General features: G+C 50.2%; 1 protein-coding gene across 1 annotated transcript in view; it reads left to right on the forward strand.

Moving 5' to 3' along the window:
* LOC116067850 (voltage-dependent P/Q-type calcium channel subunit alpha-1A) overlaps nucleotides 1-19251 on the forward strand; it is a 97874-nt gene that overhangs the window by 48033 nt on the left and 30590 nt on the right. Inside the window, exons 20-25 of the mRNA XM_031336867.1 lie at nucleotides 701-838; nucleotides 2788-2989; nucleotides 7267-7431; nucleotides 8895-9005; nucleotides 13358-13441; nucleotides 16680-16685. Of these exons, the coding sequence (XP_031192727.1) occupies nucleotides 701-838; nucleotides 2788-2989; nucleotides 7267-7431; nucleotides 8895-9005; nucleotides 13358-13441; nucleotides 16680-16685 (706 nt within the window). The remainder of the gene's footprint in view (nucleotides 1-700; nucleotides 839-2787; nucleotides 2990-7266; nucleotides 7432-8894; nucleotides 9006-13357; nucleotides 13442-16679; nucleotides 16686-19251) is intronic.

Consider the following 19251-nt stretch of genomic DNA (forward strand, 5'->3'; position numbering starts at 1 on the left):
AAAAAAAGCTGTGCTAGCGAGCGGGCATGCTCAGTGTACATGGTGGCAAGGCATGGGCCCACTCCCCTCCCTGGCATGGAAAGTAGTAACAAGGACAAAGTCTAAGACTGGGTGATGTGAGGCACAGGAGGCTGAGATGGCAAGACAGAGAGCTCCAGCCCAGCCTGCCTCACAGAGAAACCCTGTCTCAGAAAAAGAAGAGCAAATGAGGAAGTTTGAGAATCTGGGTATGCCCCTTCAGACCTGGTTAAGCTGTTCTAATCTCCCAGCAACTTTGTCAAGGGGGTTCTTACCACAGATCCATAGTCCCTCCCTGAGTTGTATCTGAGTAGCCCTGTTCAGACACTTCCCAGGCACAGTGGCACAGGCCTGTCACCCACTGCTTGGGACACTGAGGAAAGAAGAGCTAGAGTTTCTCCATCAGCCAGGGCTACTTCAGGAGACCCTGCTATACCAAAAGGATCTTAGAGTCTTGGGTGGTATTTGAACTCACTATACTTCCTGTTCTGAAAGGAGGTGAAGGACCCTGAAATAGGGTGTCCCCGTGTTTGCCTCTCCATCCTGTCTGTGTCCCCCACACCCACACTCAAGCCAGGGTCTCGGCTCCCACAGGGACAGCGCTGTGTGCCCGCCTTCGGGCAGCACACATGGCCTTAGGGAGGTGGTGGCACGCTGCTGACTAACCAGGTCTCTGTGACAGAGGCAAGTACCTCCTGTATGAGAAGAACGAAGTAAAAGCCCGGGACCGCGAATGGAAGAAGTATGAGTTCCACTATGACAATGTGCTCTGGGCTCTGCTCACGCTCTTCACGGTGTCCACGGGAGAGGGCTGGCCACAGTGAGTAGCGAGGGCAGGGGAACCCCAGGAGCAGGGGAACAGTGGGAATGAGCAAGAACAGGGGTGTCAAAGCCTGGCCTTGTGTCCAAGGTTGTTACCATGATGTGGTCTCACGGTTTAGGGGCGGCCCAGTGGGGCATAGGTGTCACTGTTGAGCTGAACTCCAGCCTAGCTGTTGAGAAGCCCAGGTCCCTCCCTCAGCAGTACAGATGTGAACACAGACTTAAAAGCAAGCAGCAGCCTTTCTGGACATGATGACCATGCCTTTAACCCCAGAATCCCCAGAGGCAGAGGCCACAGCAAGCTCCAGGTCATCCAGGGCTACAATAACACGGGGCTGAGGGGTGGCTCTGAACAGGACTATACTTACCCAGAAGACACCAGCTGGCTTCCCAACACTCAGGTCAGGCTTTGCAACCACCTGTCCATACCTCTAGGGATCCAATGCCTCTGAACTCTGAGGGCACTGCACGTGTGTGTATATACTCACACATACACATAATTTAAAATAAAAATATTTTTTTAAAAAATACAATTTAAGGGCTGGAGAGATGGTTCAGAGGTTAAGAGCATTGACTGTTCTTCCAGAGGTCCTGAATTCAATTCCTGGCAACCACATGGTGGTTCACAACCATCTGTAATGGGATTTGATGCCCTCTTCTGGTGTGTCTGAAGAAAGCTACAGTGCACTCACATACATAAAATAAATCTTTTAAAAAAAAATAAATAAGTAAAATTAAAAAGTAATCTCAGGGCTGGAGGGATGGGTCAGTTGATAACATACGTGAGTTTGAATTCCAGCACCCACGTAGCTGCCAGACCTGAGGCACACCCCTCTAACCCCAACACTACAGTGCAGAAACAGGTTGATTCCAGGAGCTCCAGGGCCATCCAGCTAAATCAGCAAGCTTCAGGTTCAGTGAGAGAGAGACCCCTGTTTTCAAAATTAAGGCAGAGTCAGTGAGATAGCTCAGCAGGCAAAAGGGCACACACAGAAAGACCCAACTCTCAAAAGTTGTCCTCTGACCTACACACACACACACACACACACACACACACACACACACACGGCAGGCATGCACATAGAAATAAACAAATGTAAATGGTATTGGGGCTCACTTACTTATGGGTCTAATAGAAGATGTGAACAGTTCCCAGCACCCAAATTGAGTGACTCACAGCCACCTATAACTCCAGCTTCAGGGGATTCAACATCCTTTACTGGCCTCTACGGGAACCTGCTCTCAGATGTGCCATAATTGAAAATAAAAAGAAACTCATAGCCACACAAATGATTTGTCCAAACAAGGTGCATGCTCATCATGGTGAACAAACACGTTTATCACATCTGCTATACCCAGGCACTGCTTGGACACCAAACGTTTTCTTTGATTATAGGCTATTTACAGAGTAAAAGACAGTCATAAACACTGCATTCACCAGGCACAAAACTTTATTTTGTAGCAGTGGGAATGGAACCCAGGGCCATGCATATTCAAGACACTGAGCCGCACCAAGAGAGTGTTTGAGCAGTGCACATCCTGAGTCTGTACAGGGCCGTTTGACCACACTTTCACGCATGTTGCTTCTGAGCCCCCTTCACACCCACTGCCACTTCTGCTTAAATACCCCACACAGGCTAATGCCTGCCTCCAAGAAGCCCTACCTCATCTGTCACCACAAACCTAGCTTTAGATAGCAACATGAACACTTCTTTCTGAGTCTCTCCAAACTGCTGAATGTCAGTTTCCTTGTCTGCAAAGTAGAGCCTCCCCAAGGGTTGCTGGGAAAAAATGTGAAAAGTTCAGCATTCTCCGGCACACAGTCATCCCCATGCTTGTCAGAGTCACTGACTGGGTTTATTTCTTCTCCGTTCTTGTTCCCTGGCTCCTGTGCCTCCACCCTCCCCATCTCCCCTATCGTTCCCTTCTCCTTCCCACACTTCACAGGGTCCTCAAGCACTCAGTGGATGCCACTTTTGAGAACCAGGGGCCCAGCCCCGGGTACCGCATGGAGATGTCCATCTTCTACGTGGTCTACTTTGTAGTGTTTCCCTTCTTCTTTGTCAATATCTTCGTGGCCTTGATCATCATCACCTTCCAGGAGCAGGGAGACAAGATGATGGAAGAGTACAGCCTGGAGAAAAATGAGGTACTGCTGTCTAGTTATGTTGCCTGTTTAAAAACTGGTACACAGTGTGCACACACACACAAACACAGACACGCAGCATGTATTCAAGCATGCACGCACTCGAGTGGGCACACAACAAGAATCTTGAATTAAGAAAGAATAAAAACGGAGATACATGACTGTTGCTAGGTATGAAGAAAGAGAAGGTTTACTGTAGATAAGAGGCAGAGCACAGGCCAGCGAGGGGACATCTGGGAGAGTTTAGAGTAAACATGACCCCAAGCCAAGTTAGGAGACAAGGGAGGAGGGAAAGGAGAAGAGCTGCCAAGCCTGGGCCAAGAAACTGGTCAAGATGGTAAAGGTAGACCAAAAGACAGGGTAGCCAAAATGGCTGGGTTATATAGGGAAAGGCAGCTGGGGGGAGGGCAGCCCAACCCTCGGGCTGAAGAAGTTTAGGGTGAGCCAAAGTTGGTGGTGAGCCAGCCATACCCTGTAATAGGTAGGGACTGAGGGGTGCTGGGAGAACCTCGAGGTCAGGTCTACTTTGGTATGTTAATAGACACCTCAGATAGCCGTTTGTCTCGGGTTTGAGGTCTAACAAAACCAACTTGTGGGAAAAAAATGAGAAGAGAACAACAGCGAATGTTCCCGAGCAGGGTACAATCTGCAAGATAGCTCTCCTTTGGATTTCCAAGGAGAAAAAATAAATGCACACATCAGATATCAGGAGGATGTGTCAGTCAGTCTGAATCATGTTGTGCTGCATAACAAGCAGCTCCTGTATCCACAAAGGGACTGATTTCTTGTTCATGCCAGATGTCCAGTTCAGTGGTCCTGTCTATGCTTTCTTTATTCTTCTTGGCCTAGCTAACACATAACCATCTTCCAAGATACTTCAGAGCAAAGGATAGTATGCCAGTGATTTAGCCCTTAGTTCCTCCCAGAGGGACTGTATGATTTTCTCTAAGGACGTATAAACAGATGTCTGTTTACCCAGTGCACCAAAGACAAAACAAGAGACAGTTCCACCCAGGTCTAGCTGTATAAACCAGTGAGTTTATTGCCATCATTTACAGAAATATGGGTGACAACTTATGATAGCTATATCCATTCTTGGAAATCCCTACACAATTTGCAGGCAGCTCCATGGAAAAGTCTCTTCTTGAGCAATTCTTTATTACATATATAACACTGTGGAGAGGCCCACTGAATAGAATTTTGTGAGCTTCCTTAGTCATGTGAGTTTCCTGAGCTCCCTGAGTCTTGTCAGTTTCCTCAACTTCCTGAGTCATGTGTGTTTCCTGAGTTTCCTTAGTCATATGAGTTTCCTGAGCCTTGTGAGCCTTCCTCTTTGCTTGAGAAGGGAGGGAGTTTCTATAGAAAAGAGCGACACGTAAGTACACACCTTCCTCTGGCTCTTACTTTTTTTCTGCCTCCTCTTCACTAGTGTTGTCTGAGCCTTGGATCTGGTGATATAAATTCCTACTTCCCTCCATTTATAGCTGAATATTGAAACACTTTGCCACAAACAGCCACTTATTCACTGAAATTTGACCAAGTTTGTATCTCTGCAATAACCACCACCACTCAGAACAAAAAAAAAGTGTCAGCCTGGCAGTGGTGGTGCATTCCTTTAAATCCATTACTCAGGAGGCAGAGCCAACCAGATCTCTGTGAGTTCAAGGCCAACCAGGTCTACAGAGCAAGTTCCAGAACAGCCAGGATTATACAGAGAAACCCTGTCTCAAAAAAACAAAAGAAGAGAAGGAGGAGGAGGAAGAAGAGGAGGAGCAGGAGCAGCAGGAGGAGGAGGAGGAGGAGCAGCAGCAGCAAGGGAGGAGGAGAAGGAGCCCCTTCACAACCCAAACAAACAACAGTTGTACTGAGGCTTGTAACCAGCTATATAGTTTTGTCCTGACTTGCAGTACCAGAGGGGGTTGGTTCTTTTCTGCAAAGCAGGCCTCAAGTCCAACCAGAGAGCAGTTGGTTGCACCAATAACAGTTGTGTCATTATTGTAGCCCTGGAGCACATCTTGCCTGATACACTATAGCGCCTGGGGTCCAGAGCTGAGCAGGACCATTAGTGATGAGCCTCCTTCAGCAGCCTGTATCACTCTTTCCAGTACTACAAAAAGTAGCCAGCAATAGTGAAGGAGCTTCCAGTCACTCCTCTCTTTGTGTCCCCAAGACCAGAGCATACAGTGTCTTCAGCAGTGGGGCCTTACTATTTCTAGCATGTAACCAAGAGCAGAAACAATGGTCTTTATGGTTTGTGGGGCCTTGGCAAACTCCTGGCCAGCAACTCACTGGAAGGAAGCCCAGCCCTGGTGCTGAGCTTTATACAGATTTATGGCCCCCGGGAATGCTTTTCCCACCCGAGCAGGAGGCTTCTGTTCAAACCCTTTACCTACTGGGTTTTTCTCCCTGCTCTTCCAGATGCTGTCACAGATGTGTGGGACACTCAAAGATTAGCATTATAGAATGAGACTTGGCTATTCAAGTGGCCAGGCCTCCAACCCTCCTCTGCCTTCTGCTCCAAGTGCCCACTAAAGGAGACATTAGTGAGGGCCACCACAGCATACGGAGGTCCTATCCCTAGTAACTAGTTCTGTGGGAAGAGCAACGTTAGGTAAAACATGGCAAGGAAAGGCTGCTCGACTCTGCCTTGTAATCTACGTCATTCTCTGTGAACTGCGCCTTCTCCTCATCGCGGGTCCTCCCTACCTGCCATGGGTTCAGTGAGGCAGGCTCTCCCTGGTTGACTTGGCCCAACCCTCTCACCTGCTGCTCTTGCTGCCAGACCAGCTTCCTGGCTCCAATATGGAGAGCCAAGGCTATCACCTCTCCTTCAGCCACACTGACTACTAAAGGGGCCCCAAGATGAATGAGCAATATCTATCCTCAAGTGCAGGGTATGAGAGACGTTTACACAGCTTTCTCTGAGGGGACAGCTGCCTACCCTGAGGACATGATTAGTCTTCTTCACCCAAGCTGCCTGTCACTCCTTCCCCCTGCCTTCAGTGAACTGTTGCTTGGGGTATAAACTTCTACAAGGTCTCCCAAGCACTGAAGTTGGCCTCCTTAGTTTTCCTTCAGAACTTACCTCAGTACTTCCCAAATTTGCCTTCAGGAGACCCAGCCAGGCCTTTTGCCTTCAGGTGACCCAGCTAGACCTTTTGCCTGCCTTGCCTTTCCCTCATCTCAACTGTTTGCACTTTGCAAACCTGATTTACATGCTAGTGTGAGTCATTGATATATACCAAAGCCTTAGTAAAACCTTGAAGCCCCATGATGGCCCAAGGGTCGGTGGATCACCTTTTTCTTAACTCTCCCTTGAACAACCCTATGTGGCCCACTGAACAAAGGATCAACCAGTGCGTGTCACATGCCCGATTCCCTCAGTAACACCTTTTCCTTCTGGATTGTTCTCCAGTCCTGATATCCATGGAGACCTCAACTGGTTATGACCAAACCCCTCATGGCTCTTTGTAAGCCAGTCCCTTACGACTTCAGGCCCCGCAGCCTTTGTAGGTCTGTAGCTCGGTTCTTCTGCCTCCACAGCACCCGGACTGACAGACGTCAGCAGCTCCTGCATCCCAGAGCCTCCCTCACAGACTAGGAGAAGCAAGGAACTCAGAAAGAAAGACTAGTTTATCTGGTCACAGTGGCAGACCAGTCAGCCAAGTACTCAGAAGGTGGAGCAAGAGGAACACTGTTTCGAAGCCAGCGTGGGCTACAGAGTGAGAGCCTGTCTCAAAAGGAGAGACAGCTGCTAGGAATGTCACTCAGCAGTAGACTCCTTGCCTAGAGTCCTGAGAGCCCTGGGCTCCTGTCCCAAGCACTGTAGGATTTCATCATGATTACATAGGCAGCTTGGAACCAGGCTGGGCTACATAAAGTCCTGGGGAGTGGGGGTGATATGGGTTTATCGGGGGGAATGGAGAGAGAACATAAGAAGGAGGTGTGTGACAAGAAAAGCACGGCTGCATTGCACAGTCTGTGCTTTTCGCAGCTGTGCCTCAAGCCCAGCCTCTCTGAACTGGTTTTCCGCATCTGCAAGCTGGTACTGTAGATAATTGCTTTCCAGGGAGATTCCAGGCGAGGAGCAGGGCAGCGGGGTGGGACTTCCCGAGTTGGAATAGACAATAGAACTGTCAGGTTTTATGAGGGGCCCTCAGGGACTGCAAGGATCCCAACTGAACCCAGCACAACAAGGGATCTAGGCAGCTGCACCAGGAGGCTGTGAACAGCTGGCCTCCCTGCTGTGGGCCCCTCTTATGCGCTGGCATCTCCCACAGAGGGCCTGCATCGACTTTGCCATCAGTGCCAAGCCGCTGACCAGGCACATGCCCCAGAACAAGCAGAGCTTCCAGTATCGAATGTGGCAGTTCGTGGTGTCCCCACCTTTTGAGTACACCATCATGGCCATGATCGCTCTCAACACCATCGTGCTAATGATGAAGGTGAGCCCCCGCCACCCTCTTAATGGGAGACCCATTCACAGCATCCCAGCCAGACCACGCTCTGCCTCTGAGCCTTCACTGCTCCACCCTCTGCCTGGCCAGCTCCTTCCTTCCTCTCAGCTACACATGCGGGATGCTTCCTCCCAGAAACCTTAAACTAAACCTGGGGCTGGGCTCTGCAGTTCTCTGGTATCATCCCACATGCCTCCATCTCACGTGGTTACATATCCCATGGTCACATGAGTCTGCACTCTTCGGGAGTCAGATGCCTAGCTTTTTAGAGCTCAGCGGGGGCCTCATGGAGAGCAGACACCCTCCTTGAAGGTGTGCTGGGTGGAGCATGGGAGCAGGTCAGAGAGGGGCACTTCTAAAGCTTCAAGGGTCCTAGCCCCGCACTGGGGAGTCCTAGGCAGGGACACACACACACCCCAGCCCTCACTGAGGGATTCTCGGTCCTCACTATACCACTCCCAGGCCTTCCTCTCTCTTTTTAAAATGCCCGTGTGTTATTTGACTAGCAGAACCCTAGAGATTACAAAAAAAACAGTAATGGGGCCAATCGGAAGGCTCAGCCAGCATGGGAGCACACAGCTGTGATCCCAGCTACTTGGAGGGTCACAAACACACAATCAGATGGACAACGTAGTAAAACCCTGTCTCAAAAATAAAAACATATAAAAGCTGGCAAGATGGCTCAGTAATAAAGGTACTTGCACAAGCCTAGTGACCTGAGTTCAATTCCAGCTCCTGCAAGTTGTCCTCTGACCTCCACGTATATGCATGTGTTCATATACACATAATAGCTAAATAATATGCATTTAAAATTTTAAAAAGAAAGCCAGAAGAAGGATGTGGCTCGGTAGTAGAGCACTTATTTGGCATACATTAGGCCCTAAACTCCATTACAATAAATAAAAATGAGGAGGGTACAGGAGATGGCTCAATGGTTAAGAGACCTGTCTTCCAAGGGCCTGAGTTTAGTTCCCAGCACTATGTAGGGGAGCTTGTGACTGCCTGTATCTCTACTCTAGAGGACCTGTAAGTTTTCTGGCCTCCACGGGCATTCACACACATGATACAGATACACCCATAGTACACACACATAAACATATACGTTCGTAGACACACACATACGCAGAAGTAAATATACATACATAAACTTAATTGACAAGAAAGCTTGGCTGCATTAGTGTTAAGATGCTTTATGGTAAATTGCTTAACTGTTCAGCATATCCGGGGATAAAGATTGCTGCGAGTAAAGGCTGGAGTTGTGGCTCATGGTGTATTGTGCAATTGCATCACTTGGGAAGGCTGAGCTGGGAGGATTGCTGTCATTCTGAGGCCAACCAGTGCTAGCAGGAGACCCTGTCTCATGGGCCAGGCCTCTGCTGTGCTGTCGCCCTCTCTGGGCTCTGAGCTATCAGCCAGGCCACTGACTTCTCTGCCTGTCCTCATCCCTCTAGTTCTACGGAGCCTCGTTGGCCTATGAAAACGCCCTTCGAGTGTTCAACATTGTCTTCACCTCCCTCTTCTCTCTTGAATGTGTGCTCAAAGTCATGGCTTTTGGGATTCTGGTACGTGGGGCCTGAGGGTAGTGGGTGGTGGGAGCACACAGGGCTCAGGGTGCGGGAGGTGTGTGCTCTGGGCTCCAAGACCTGGTCCCCAGCAAAAGTCTATACCCAGCCTGCACAGCCTCGTGCTGACCTAGGAATACCAGGGAGGCCCGATCCAGAGTTACCGTGGGTGAATGGTGTGTGGATTCAGCTGCCCTCCAGACGACCTGGTCATGGGTACTGACATCAGAAAACCATGACCACAGAGAACACGCCCCTAGGATTGACAATGGCCAGGCCTGTCTCTGCACCGTCTGGGAGGCTGAGGCAGGAGACGCTAGAGTTCAAGAGCAGAGTAATACTTGTCAGGAGTAAATACAGAAAGGAAGGAAGGGAGGTAGGAAGAAGGAAGGAAAGAAAGAAAACAGTTGTAACCACAGCCCAGCAGATCTCAGGACACAGTGTCAGGACACCCTAGTGGAATCCCCAGGGTCCATTAGTCCGGCATTGCGGCACCTCTGCCACTGCACTCAAACCCCGTATTCTTCCTTTTCATCCTGGTTTTTAGTTAATTTTATTCATCTGTATGGGTGTTGTGCCTACATGTACGTCTGTGTTCCACATGTGTGCTTGGTGCCCTTGGAGGCCAGAAGAGGTCATCAAATCCCAAGCGTAGAATTATAAACAGTCCTGAGCTTCCATTCAGGAACTGAGAATTGAACCCGGGTCCTAAAAAAGCAGCCATTGCTAACTGCTGAGCCATCTCTGTCCCCTGCTTTTCATTTTGAGACAGGGCTTCACTAAGTTACCCAGGCAGAAAGCTGAGCGACAGCTCAGTCAGCAAAGTACTTACCTCTCCAGCACAAGGATTCAGTCCTCAGAACCTTTATAAAAATCTGGGGATCTCGGCATGCACTATGGTCCTAGCACTGGGGAAGCGAGGGAAGGAAGACCCTGTGGCTCCCTGGCCTGACAAGGAGAGTAACTGGTACACTCCATACTGGTGGGAGGGGCCTCATCTCAAAGGTGACACAGCATTCCTGAACATGACTCTTGAATTTGTCCTCTGGCCTGCACACACACACACACACACACAAGAATATATACATACCTATCCTCAGGAACATGCACACATATACACACATGGAAGAACAAAGAAGGAAGGCTGGACTCGCCTTGACTTTACTCTGCTTAGTGCTGGCTTTGAATTTGCAGTCTCTGTGGGCCAGCCTCCCAAGAGCTTGGACGACAGACAGGCTTATACTGTCAGGCACGCCTATGACATGTATTCTGAAATTGTCTCTTTTATCCAAATCCATTTCTTTTTCTTTGAAAAGTGTATCATGCTCTACTAGCTTAAATCTGTCTACACTGGTGATGTGGTCTTAATCTGAGGCACCCAGATACGGAAGGGAACCAGTGGGTAGGTTGAGGAGCTATGAAGTTGGAAGGGAAGTGTCACACCCATATTTCCCACCAGCTACTGACTGAACTGACTAGAAGCACGTCCCTTCATCTTGATGAGTTACTCAGGTTCCCATTGCTGTGACAAAAGGCCTGACTAATTATCCAACTTATTAAGCTGGGAAGGTTTACCTTCAGTTCAAAGTTTCAGAGGTTTCAGCCCCAGACCATGTCAGCCTTTGGGCCTGTAGGGAGGCCACTGGCCATGGGGGAACATGTAACAAAGCAGGACACCTACTTCATGGAACCTGGGAAGCCAAGAACAAGGGAAAAGAGCTGGCTTGCCCCAGCGGCCTGCCTCCCTCCCATGAGAACCTAGCTCCTCCCAATTACACATGCTACCTAGTCTCCATCCTGTAGGTCTCTGGCACAGCCTCTACCAAACTCATGCCATATTTCTGATCCCATCCATTTGACACAGAAATACTAGGTGTTTTCAAACCAGGCCTGGTAGCATGCACCCCTCAACACCCTGAACGCTGAAGCAGGAGGATTACAAGTTCAAGACCAACTTGGTTCATAGTGAGCTTTAGGCCTGCCATGGCTAGATAGATAGCAAAACAAAGCCTCAGGAAGAAAGGAAGGAAGAAGGGAAAGAGGGAAGAAAGGAAGGATCGGTAAGGAAGAAGGGAGGGAAGGAGGAAGAGAGAGAAGAAAAATGACCTATTTTTATATGATTTTAGAAGGCTCACAGGTACCTTGAAATTTAGCTTGTGTTGATGGCTGTTTCAGAATGCTGATGGTTGGCCAAGCTTTGAGATGTACACTGGAAATTCCAGTCTTGAGAGGCTGAGGCAGTAGAATCAGGAGTTCAAGGCCAGCCTGGGCTCTATGAGACCCTGTCTCATAGAAAAAAGAACTATTATGAAAAATAAGAAAAAGAAAAAAAAACTATTATGCAGAGCGGTGTGATGGCGTGGTGGTGCTCACCTTTAATCCCAGCACTCTGAATGCAGAGGAGGTGGATCTCTGTGAGTTCGAGACCAGCCTGGTCTACATATTAAGCTCCAGACAAGCCAAGCAGCCAAAGCTACATAGTGAGATGAGGGCTGAATGCAAAGAATCGACCTGGAAGGTGACTCCCAAAGGGACAGGAGGGGAGGCTCATCAAGGAAGGGACACCACTGCTGCCAGTGAGAATGCCTTAGCAAAGCTTTTAGCTCTGGAGCACCAGCGGCTGCTTTCTAAGGCCTCCGGGTGGCAGCAGAGAGCAGCCATCCCAGGGGAGGGAAGTGGAGTACTGAGCACGCAGCATCTGTCAATCAAGAACTGCTGCTAGTCCCTAAACCCAAGGAAAGTAGAGAGAGCCTGTGGTGAGGTAGGATGGGAAGGGTAGGTCTAAATACCGGAAGTGCCTGAACTCCCTCCAGGCAGGGGTGCACCAGCTGTGTGTACTTCACATAGTCATTCTCTGATGACCCAGGAACTCCCAGCTCTGGGGCCTTCCCTGTGAGGCAGAAGACACTTTGTGGAGAGGCCCTCTGGGGACCTGAGGCTATGACTGTTGACAAAGAAAAGGGGATAAGAGTGCAACCTAATAATACTCTCTTGAGCCAGTGCAGAGCTGAGATATGTCAGTCAGGAGAGAGTCTGTAACGAGCATCCCCTGAGCCTGTGGCTTCTATCAACAGAGGCTTTTGTCTCAATCCCCAGGGAGGTGTTTTGCCTCCTAGTTTCTTGGGGACCCAGCCACCACTTGGAATAGCCAGCTGCTATCAGGTCAGGGCCCGGGTGATGGCTCAGTTTAAAAAGTAGTTGCTATACACAAATGGAGACCTGAGCTTGATCTGATCCCCAGTACCCACATCAAGCCCCTCACAGCTGCTGTAACTCCAGCTGCAGAGGATCAGACACACACATACACACATGATTCAACTTTTAAAAATCACATGAAGTCCAAGAATGGTGGTCTGCATCTATAATTCCATCAGGGAGGTAGAGTCAAGAGGCCTAACTGAATCAGTAAGGGCCAGATGAGAGGGCGACCCTGTCTCAAAAAACAAGATGGATGTCTCCTGGGGAATGATGCCTGAAGTTGACCCCATGTGGACATGTGCAAAACAGAGAGACAAACAGATAGACACAGAAGCAGAGACAAAGTGAGAGAGAGCCTGTGTGTGTTTGTGTGTGTGTGTGTGTGTGTGTGTGTGTGTGTGTGTGTGTAGGGCCTCCCATTGGCCAGCAGCAATAGCTTTGCTCACAGCCCCTTCATCAGCCTTGAAGCCCCTGGTGCAATGTCCTTTCTTGCCCTTCTCATCAATATCAGGAGAGAAGCACAGAGAGGTTAAGTCCTTTACCCACAGCCACACAGCTCTGATAGTAGCCATGAGATCTGAACTCAGAGGCTGCCCACTTAGACAGTGGCCTTAAATATAGTGGGGCCTTGCACACAGACTCTGGGCTCCCCTGAGCCTGGTTTCAAATACTGACACTACCTGTACCTTGGCTGCTGGCCTGTTCACATTACAATGTCTTGAGCTGGAGAGAGAGTTCAGCCACTAAGAGCACTGGCTGTTCTTCCAGAGGGCCCAGGTTCAATTCCCAGCACCCACCTAGCAGTTCACAACTGTTTGTAACTCCAGCTCCAGGGGATCTGACACCCTCACATAGACAGACAGACAGACAAATCATTGCAAACAAACATTACAATGCCTCTCAGTCATCACCCCTAGCTTCTTTTGTGAGGAATTTAGTGGCTTGAGGAACTTTGAGGAATGCTCAAAAGATGGGCCCAGCAGAGCAGGGGCAGGTCCCCGAGTCTCCTCTGGAGCAAGCGATCAAAGATCGGGGTTTGAGAGGAAACCCTGATTCACACACTTGTCATGTTCTAATATGCCCCTTTCTGGCCTTTCGGGGTGAGGGCATAGTGCCCTCTGTTGGCATCTTTGTCTTGTGGGTCCCTATTCTAGAATTATTTCCGCGATGCCTGGAACATCTTCGACTTTGTGACTGTTCTGGGCAGCATCACAGATATCCTCGTCACCGAGTTTGGGGTAAGTCTCTTGCCAGCTTCTCTCTGGGTGACTCAGGGCTGGACTAGTGGGAGGCAGCAGTTGCTGGCAGCCACAGTGGCCAGCTAGTAGCTTAGAGGGAGGACGTCAAAGACACAGCCTGGGACAAAAGTGAGGGTGAGGTTTTTCTGGGTGTGATTTGGGGGTGCAAAAACAGTTCTTAAGGTTTCAATGAGGGGAGAGAGGTATGCCCAAAGCCAGGACATAGGGCCAAAGCTGAGCAGTGTGCCTCCCTGCCTGGTGGCTGGTGAATTATGAATAAAGAGTGTTATCCGTTCACTATATTGAGAACTCATACCTTTAAAGACAAATAGAGCTGAATTTGTGATCCAACTGGCCCACAGGTTGTGATCCACTGCCCCCTGCTGGCCATGATGGGGATAGCACTTTCAAGACCTTAGGATAGTCTCTGGAATGAGCAGCCCTCCACCAGCCCCAGGCAATGCAAATAGGGGAAGGGGTGGGTGGTACCTGAGATTTCAATTATCCCTTTTCAGGTAAATCTAGGGCCCTAGAGTCCCCTCCCAAACCTTGTCCTTGGCCATGAGCCAGTGAGCCCTGACTTGGGAACCCTCAAGAGACTAAGAAAACCATAGGAGATCCTCCCAGGGGACCAGAAGGCAAAAAGCTAATCATCAATGTCCAGGGTCAGTGGTGGTGTGGATGTCCCCATTCCCCCCAATGACAATGGAAATAATAATAACTGGACTGGGGATGTGGCCTAATGGCAGAGTCCTGGCTTGGCTTGTGTGAGGCCCTGGGTTGGTCACCTACTCCCAAAACAAAACAAAGACAAAAAAACAAAAACAACAACCAAAAAAATAAAAATAAAAAATAAAACCCCACAAAGAATGTGTGCCAAGCACCTCACATGAGCTGTCTCCCACTGAGGATCTTGATCAGTGCACAGGAGAATTGTCTCAGGGCTACACTGAATTGTCCAAGAGGCCGAGGGCTCAAGGATGTCTGGGGGGAAGGGCTGGACAGAGGTCAGAGTGGCAGCCAGCAGAGAGCCCTGGGGAGAGGCCCTGTCTACCCATCTTCTCCCACCAGAGCCCCTGACTGATGGAAAGAAATGAGAGAAGAAAGTAAGTCCTGCATGGGACTCACTCCACATAGCGGGGAAACTGACACCCAGCACCAGGAGCCAAGCACTCACAAGGCCTGAGTGACTTATGCAATCTCAGGAACCCCAGAACGGACTTGACCATTTTCCCACTCCTCCTGCAAGGCTGGCACTGCTGGGGCCTTCAGACAGGAGGGTCAACAGCCTTAAGACAATGTCTGTTTGGGTTCAGTTTGGGGGGAGCTGCCTGCTTCCCAGCAGGGCAGGTAAAGTTGTATAAAACTCCCAGTTGCCAGTAAGACATGTAGATCTAGATCCCATCGCTTATAGTGGGTAAGACAGTGGCACCTGGAGGCCAATTCAGAGACATCTAGACCATTACAGAAGCCAAGCACCCTCTCAGCCACCTAGTTGTTCTGGTCAGATCCCTTTTGCAGCAGGGATAATGCCTGCCACCGACCTCATCAAATCCATACCGAACTCACATTCATCCAGACTGACTGGGCACACACTGAGCACCTGCTATATACAGGGGAGTGATGGGTGTAGAAACAGAGCAAAAGAGCCAGACAAAACAGCCAGCACAAAGAGTACCTGACCCAGAGGTCTCTCGCTTTAGACAAGAGTAGAGAGTAACAGTTAGGGACCATCAAGATGCCTCTGTGGGCTAGGGCGCTGGCTCCCAAGCCTGACTGCCTGTCTATTATTATGAAAAGATACCATGACCAGGACTATTTACCAAAGAAAGCATCTAACTGAGGGCTTATGGTTCCAGAAGGGAATAGAGTCTGTGACCACCGCGGCAGGAAGGAGAGGAGAGAGCAGAAGGAGGAAGGGAGGGAGGAGCTACCTGGGAATGACATGGATTTTTGAAACCTCAAAGCTCTCCCAGTGACACACCTCCAACGAGGCCACTCCTCCCAATCCTTCCCAAGCAGTTCTACCCATTGGAGACCAAGTAGTCAAATATATGAGCCTATAGGGGCCATTCTCATCCAAATGACCACATTACCTGAGTCCCTGGGACCCACACAGGCACACTAAATATATAAATAAAATGTAATCTTAAAAAAATTAAAGGGAGCTAGCCGGGCGGTGGTGGCCCACACCTTTAATCCCAGCACTCGGGAGACAGAGGCAGGCAGATTTCTGAGTTCAAGGCCAGCCTGGTCTACAGAGTGAGTTCCAGGACAGCCAGGTCTATACAGAGAAACCCTGTCTCAAAAAAACAAAACAAAATTAAAGGGAATGGGCTGGGAGGGCAATTCAGTGGCAGAGCCCTGCCTACTACCCTACAATGAGGGCTTAGGGACATGGCTGTGTGGTGAAGCTCACACCTTAAACCCTACCCTACCCACTGGTAAGGATCTGGGGGTGTAGCTCAGTGGAAGAGCTCTGGTTTTGTTTGTGGGAGACTCTGCACCTAGCCATGGTAGCACACACACAAAAGTCATCCTCCTGAAGTGCTTGGCACAGAACCTACCACAAGTCAGTTCCCAGTGGTTATCATTATTCCTGTTGTTATTGTTCCCATGAGTGTACCTTGATGTGCAATCAAACTGCCCTAAGATTCCATCACTTTGAGGGAAGGAGTGGGGAAGGGCACCTATGACCCATCCTCACCCTGCACCAGGTGCTGGTAGCTCCTGTCTGGGACTCAGGTAAGGCCACTGTCCTTGAGGCTAGAGCCCAGCTGAGTGGGGAGAGCAGGAGGGCAGTTAGCTCCCTGGGGCTTGAGAAGCTGAGGTGCTAGCGCGACCCTGGGCTTTAAACGTGCCCAGAGGTGGCCGGGGGCGGGTTTGCCCATTCGCGATGGATAATGACTGTGTTTCTTGTCTTGTCTCTTTCCATGCCTGCTGTTTAAACTGTATATTGGCGCAACGCCGTCTGAAAAACTCATCCAATCAAAATGCACTATGAAATCCATTTGTTCACCCATGACGTGGTCTGTGTGTCCATACACCAATGACTTACCTCCCAACCCACCGCCACCGCCACCGCCACCCCACTCCCCGCCCGGGAACCGAAACCCATTGGTTTTTTGGCACTGGTTACAAATCCACCTAAAAAAAAATTAAATTAAAAAACGCTGAATCGCCTCCCCAACTGCCCCCGCCCGCCCGCTCCCCCTCCATCTTCAACATCCGCATCTAGAATCCGGTTGGTGTTACTTCTTTCTGAAGTGTAAATGCCTTACATTAACTGTGACTGCACTGCATGCCCCACCAGCTTTCCTGTGGATGCCTGCACACTGCGTTCCCCAGCCACCCCACCTCTGTCCGTCTCCCACCCTTTCTTCTTCCCTTTTCCTAGACCTCCCTCCAGTTGGTTTTATTAGATTCCAGATTGGGGCTTCTGCTCCAATGGGTCTGTGTCCTTTGCAAGAAAGGAATGCTCTCCCTCCGCTAAGACCCCAGAGTGGACCCAGTTCCCCATCTCACTCACATCCCGTATGCTCTGATCCATCCCAGAGCTGACATGGTGGTGTCATAGAGCTGTGATCTCATCGTTCAGGAGGTTAAGGCTAGCAGATTGCAGTTTGAGACCAGCAAGGTCTATGTAGTAAGTTCCAGTCCAGCCAGAGCTACAGTAACCCTGTCCCAAATAAAGAACGAACAAGGAAAGACACCCAATATTAATCTCAAGATCCACAGGCGCACGCGCGCGCGCGCGCGCGCGCGCGCGCACACACACACACACACACACACACGCACACGCACACACCTGAGCGCCCTTTTGTGTGCCACACCTACGCCCACCGAATTTCTTGCCCCCCTTCACAACCTTCAGTTGTTGTGAACCCCCCCCCCCCAACTCTGCCCTTCTGCCCACCTCCATGGAGATACTCTGAAGGCTCTCCAGTGCTATGCCCTCAGTAGACATGCATTCAGCCACCAGACACCAATGGGTCCCTGTTAGGTGCCACTGATAAAGGAGCAAATTGTAGCCCCCATCACTTCCCTGCTTGCCCACTGTTAGTAGGGGGAGGCAGACTTTGGATCCCAGTTCCACTTGAAACTGTAAGTGCACTGCTGGAAGAACAGCCAGTGTTAGCAAGACACTCCAGGCTCCCAGCCCTGTGGCCCGGAAGAGGATACAGAGGTCAAGGTCTTCAAGTGAGGGGACTTGGGTACAGCAGGTGTGGGAGGGGAAGGGGGACTGGGCATCTGGACTTCATCCTGAGCAGTAAGAAGATCTGGGAGGATTTGAATTAAGTGCACTTCTGGGACTGATTAGACAAGATCGCTAGAAGCAGGTGCAGGAAGGAAGCCCTTGTGGGAGGTGATGGGGGTGGGGGAGGTAGAGGATGGTAGAAGGGCCTTCCTTCTTCAGGGCCTGGGGAAGAGTAAGACTGGGTGTCTCTGGAAAGCTAGAGATGGAGGTTAGGAGTGGGAGGAGGCCAGGGATTATGGGGAGAACACCTCTAGCCAGTTTGAATCTGAGCCCCACTTTAGAAAGATGCTCCAGCAGAACCCCAGTTAGGGACTTGGGGCTTGACAGAAGGACTGGGAGGGAAACAGAGTGGCAAGTAGCAAAGACTTAAAATCTGGGGTGAGCGGTGCCCATGTCTTTCTACAAACTCAAAGGACACCTGTACTTGAGCATGTCACTGGATAAAGCGCAAAGACCAGGATCCCACACATCTGAGCCTGCATCTTCCTTCCACTGCTGCTCAGTGTAGCCCTGGAGCACAGGGTAGGGGTCTGAGTAGAAAGAGGATGCCTCTTGGGAGTTCTGTGTGCTAGCAGGACTCCGTGCAGACTCAGCTGGAAGAGTGGATAAGGCCTAAGACCCCTGATTTCTCTGGTCCCCACCCCTCCTCCCTCATGTGTGCGCATGCTCAGCAGCTGCTAGATCCCTGCTTTTGCATGTGTCAGTTTGCCCTCTGCCCCAAACTGCTCCCAGGAACCCCTGCCTCTGCATGTTTGGCCGAGCCCACATGTTATGATCCACCCCATGGAAGGGATGGCTTGTTCTCCGGGGGGTTGAGGGAGAGGGTCGGGAATACTTCTCGATCAGTGGTCCCATCCCCAGGAAAGCTTGGTGGCCAGGCAGGACCAGGCATCGGGTCAGCCGGGCATAGTGGGTGGATCTTAGCTAGCTTTGCAGGCTTACTGGAGACTCTTGGTACAGGCTCACAAGGGTCGGGCCTAAGAAGGGAGTGTCCTGATGTAGGAGCCCAAGGCTATTCCCCATCCCAGAAGCCCAAGGCTGTTCCCCATCCCAGAAGCCCAAGGGCCAAGTCTTTTGCCCGGGAGGCCTCTTACCAGCCTCAGACATTCTTGCAGCTCCAGTCACTGCCTCTCTGCTTCCAAGCCAGAGCTAGTACAAGGCAAAGGCCCAGTAAAAGGATGCCTCTGGGAAGGAGGCTAAATATAGCCAAAGACAAATCCTTTGTAACACCCTTTCATCCCAGCACTTGGAAGTCTGAGGCAGGAGGATCTCAAATTCAAGACCAGACTGGACGATAGCATGACCGTGTTGCAATAAATCAATAATTCATTATGCAGATAGGGACACTTGAAAGTCCAGAAGGATGCTCTTGTCAGGGCCACTTATCCATGCACCTCTGATCATTAGGCCTCACTCGGTCTTGCCATGTGATGTGTCTCCAGGACTCCTACAGATCTTTAGACTGGGGCACCAGAAAGCTCCCTTCTAGCCAGAGACTCCATTCCCTCCTGCCTCATGCCTACTGGTCGTAACCATGTGGTCCCCAGGCAGA

This window comes from Mastomys coucha, unplaced genomic scaffold, assembly GCF_008632895.1.
Source record: "Mastomys coucha isolate ucsf_1 unplaced genomic scaffold, UCSF_Mcou_1 pScaffold22, whole genome shotgun sequence".
Classification (NCBI taxonomy): Eukaryota; Metazoa; Chordata; class Mammalia; order Rodentia; family Muridae; genus Mastomys; species Mastomys coucha.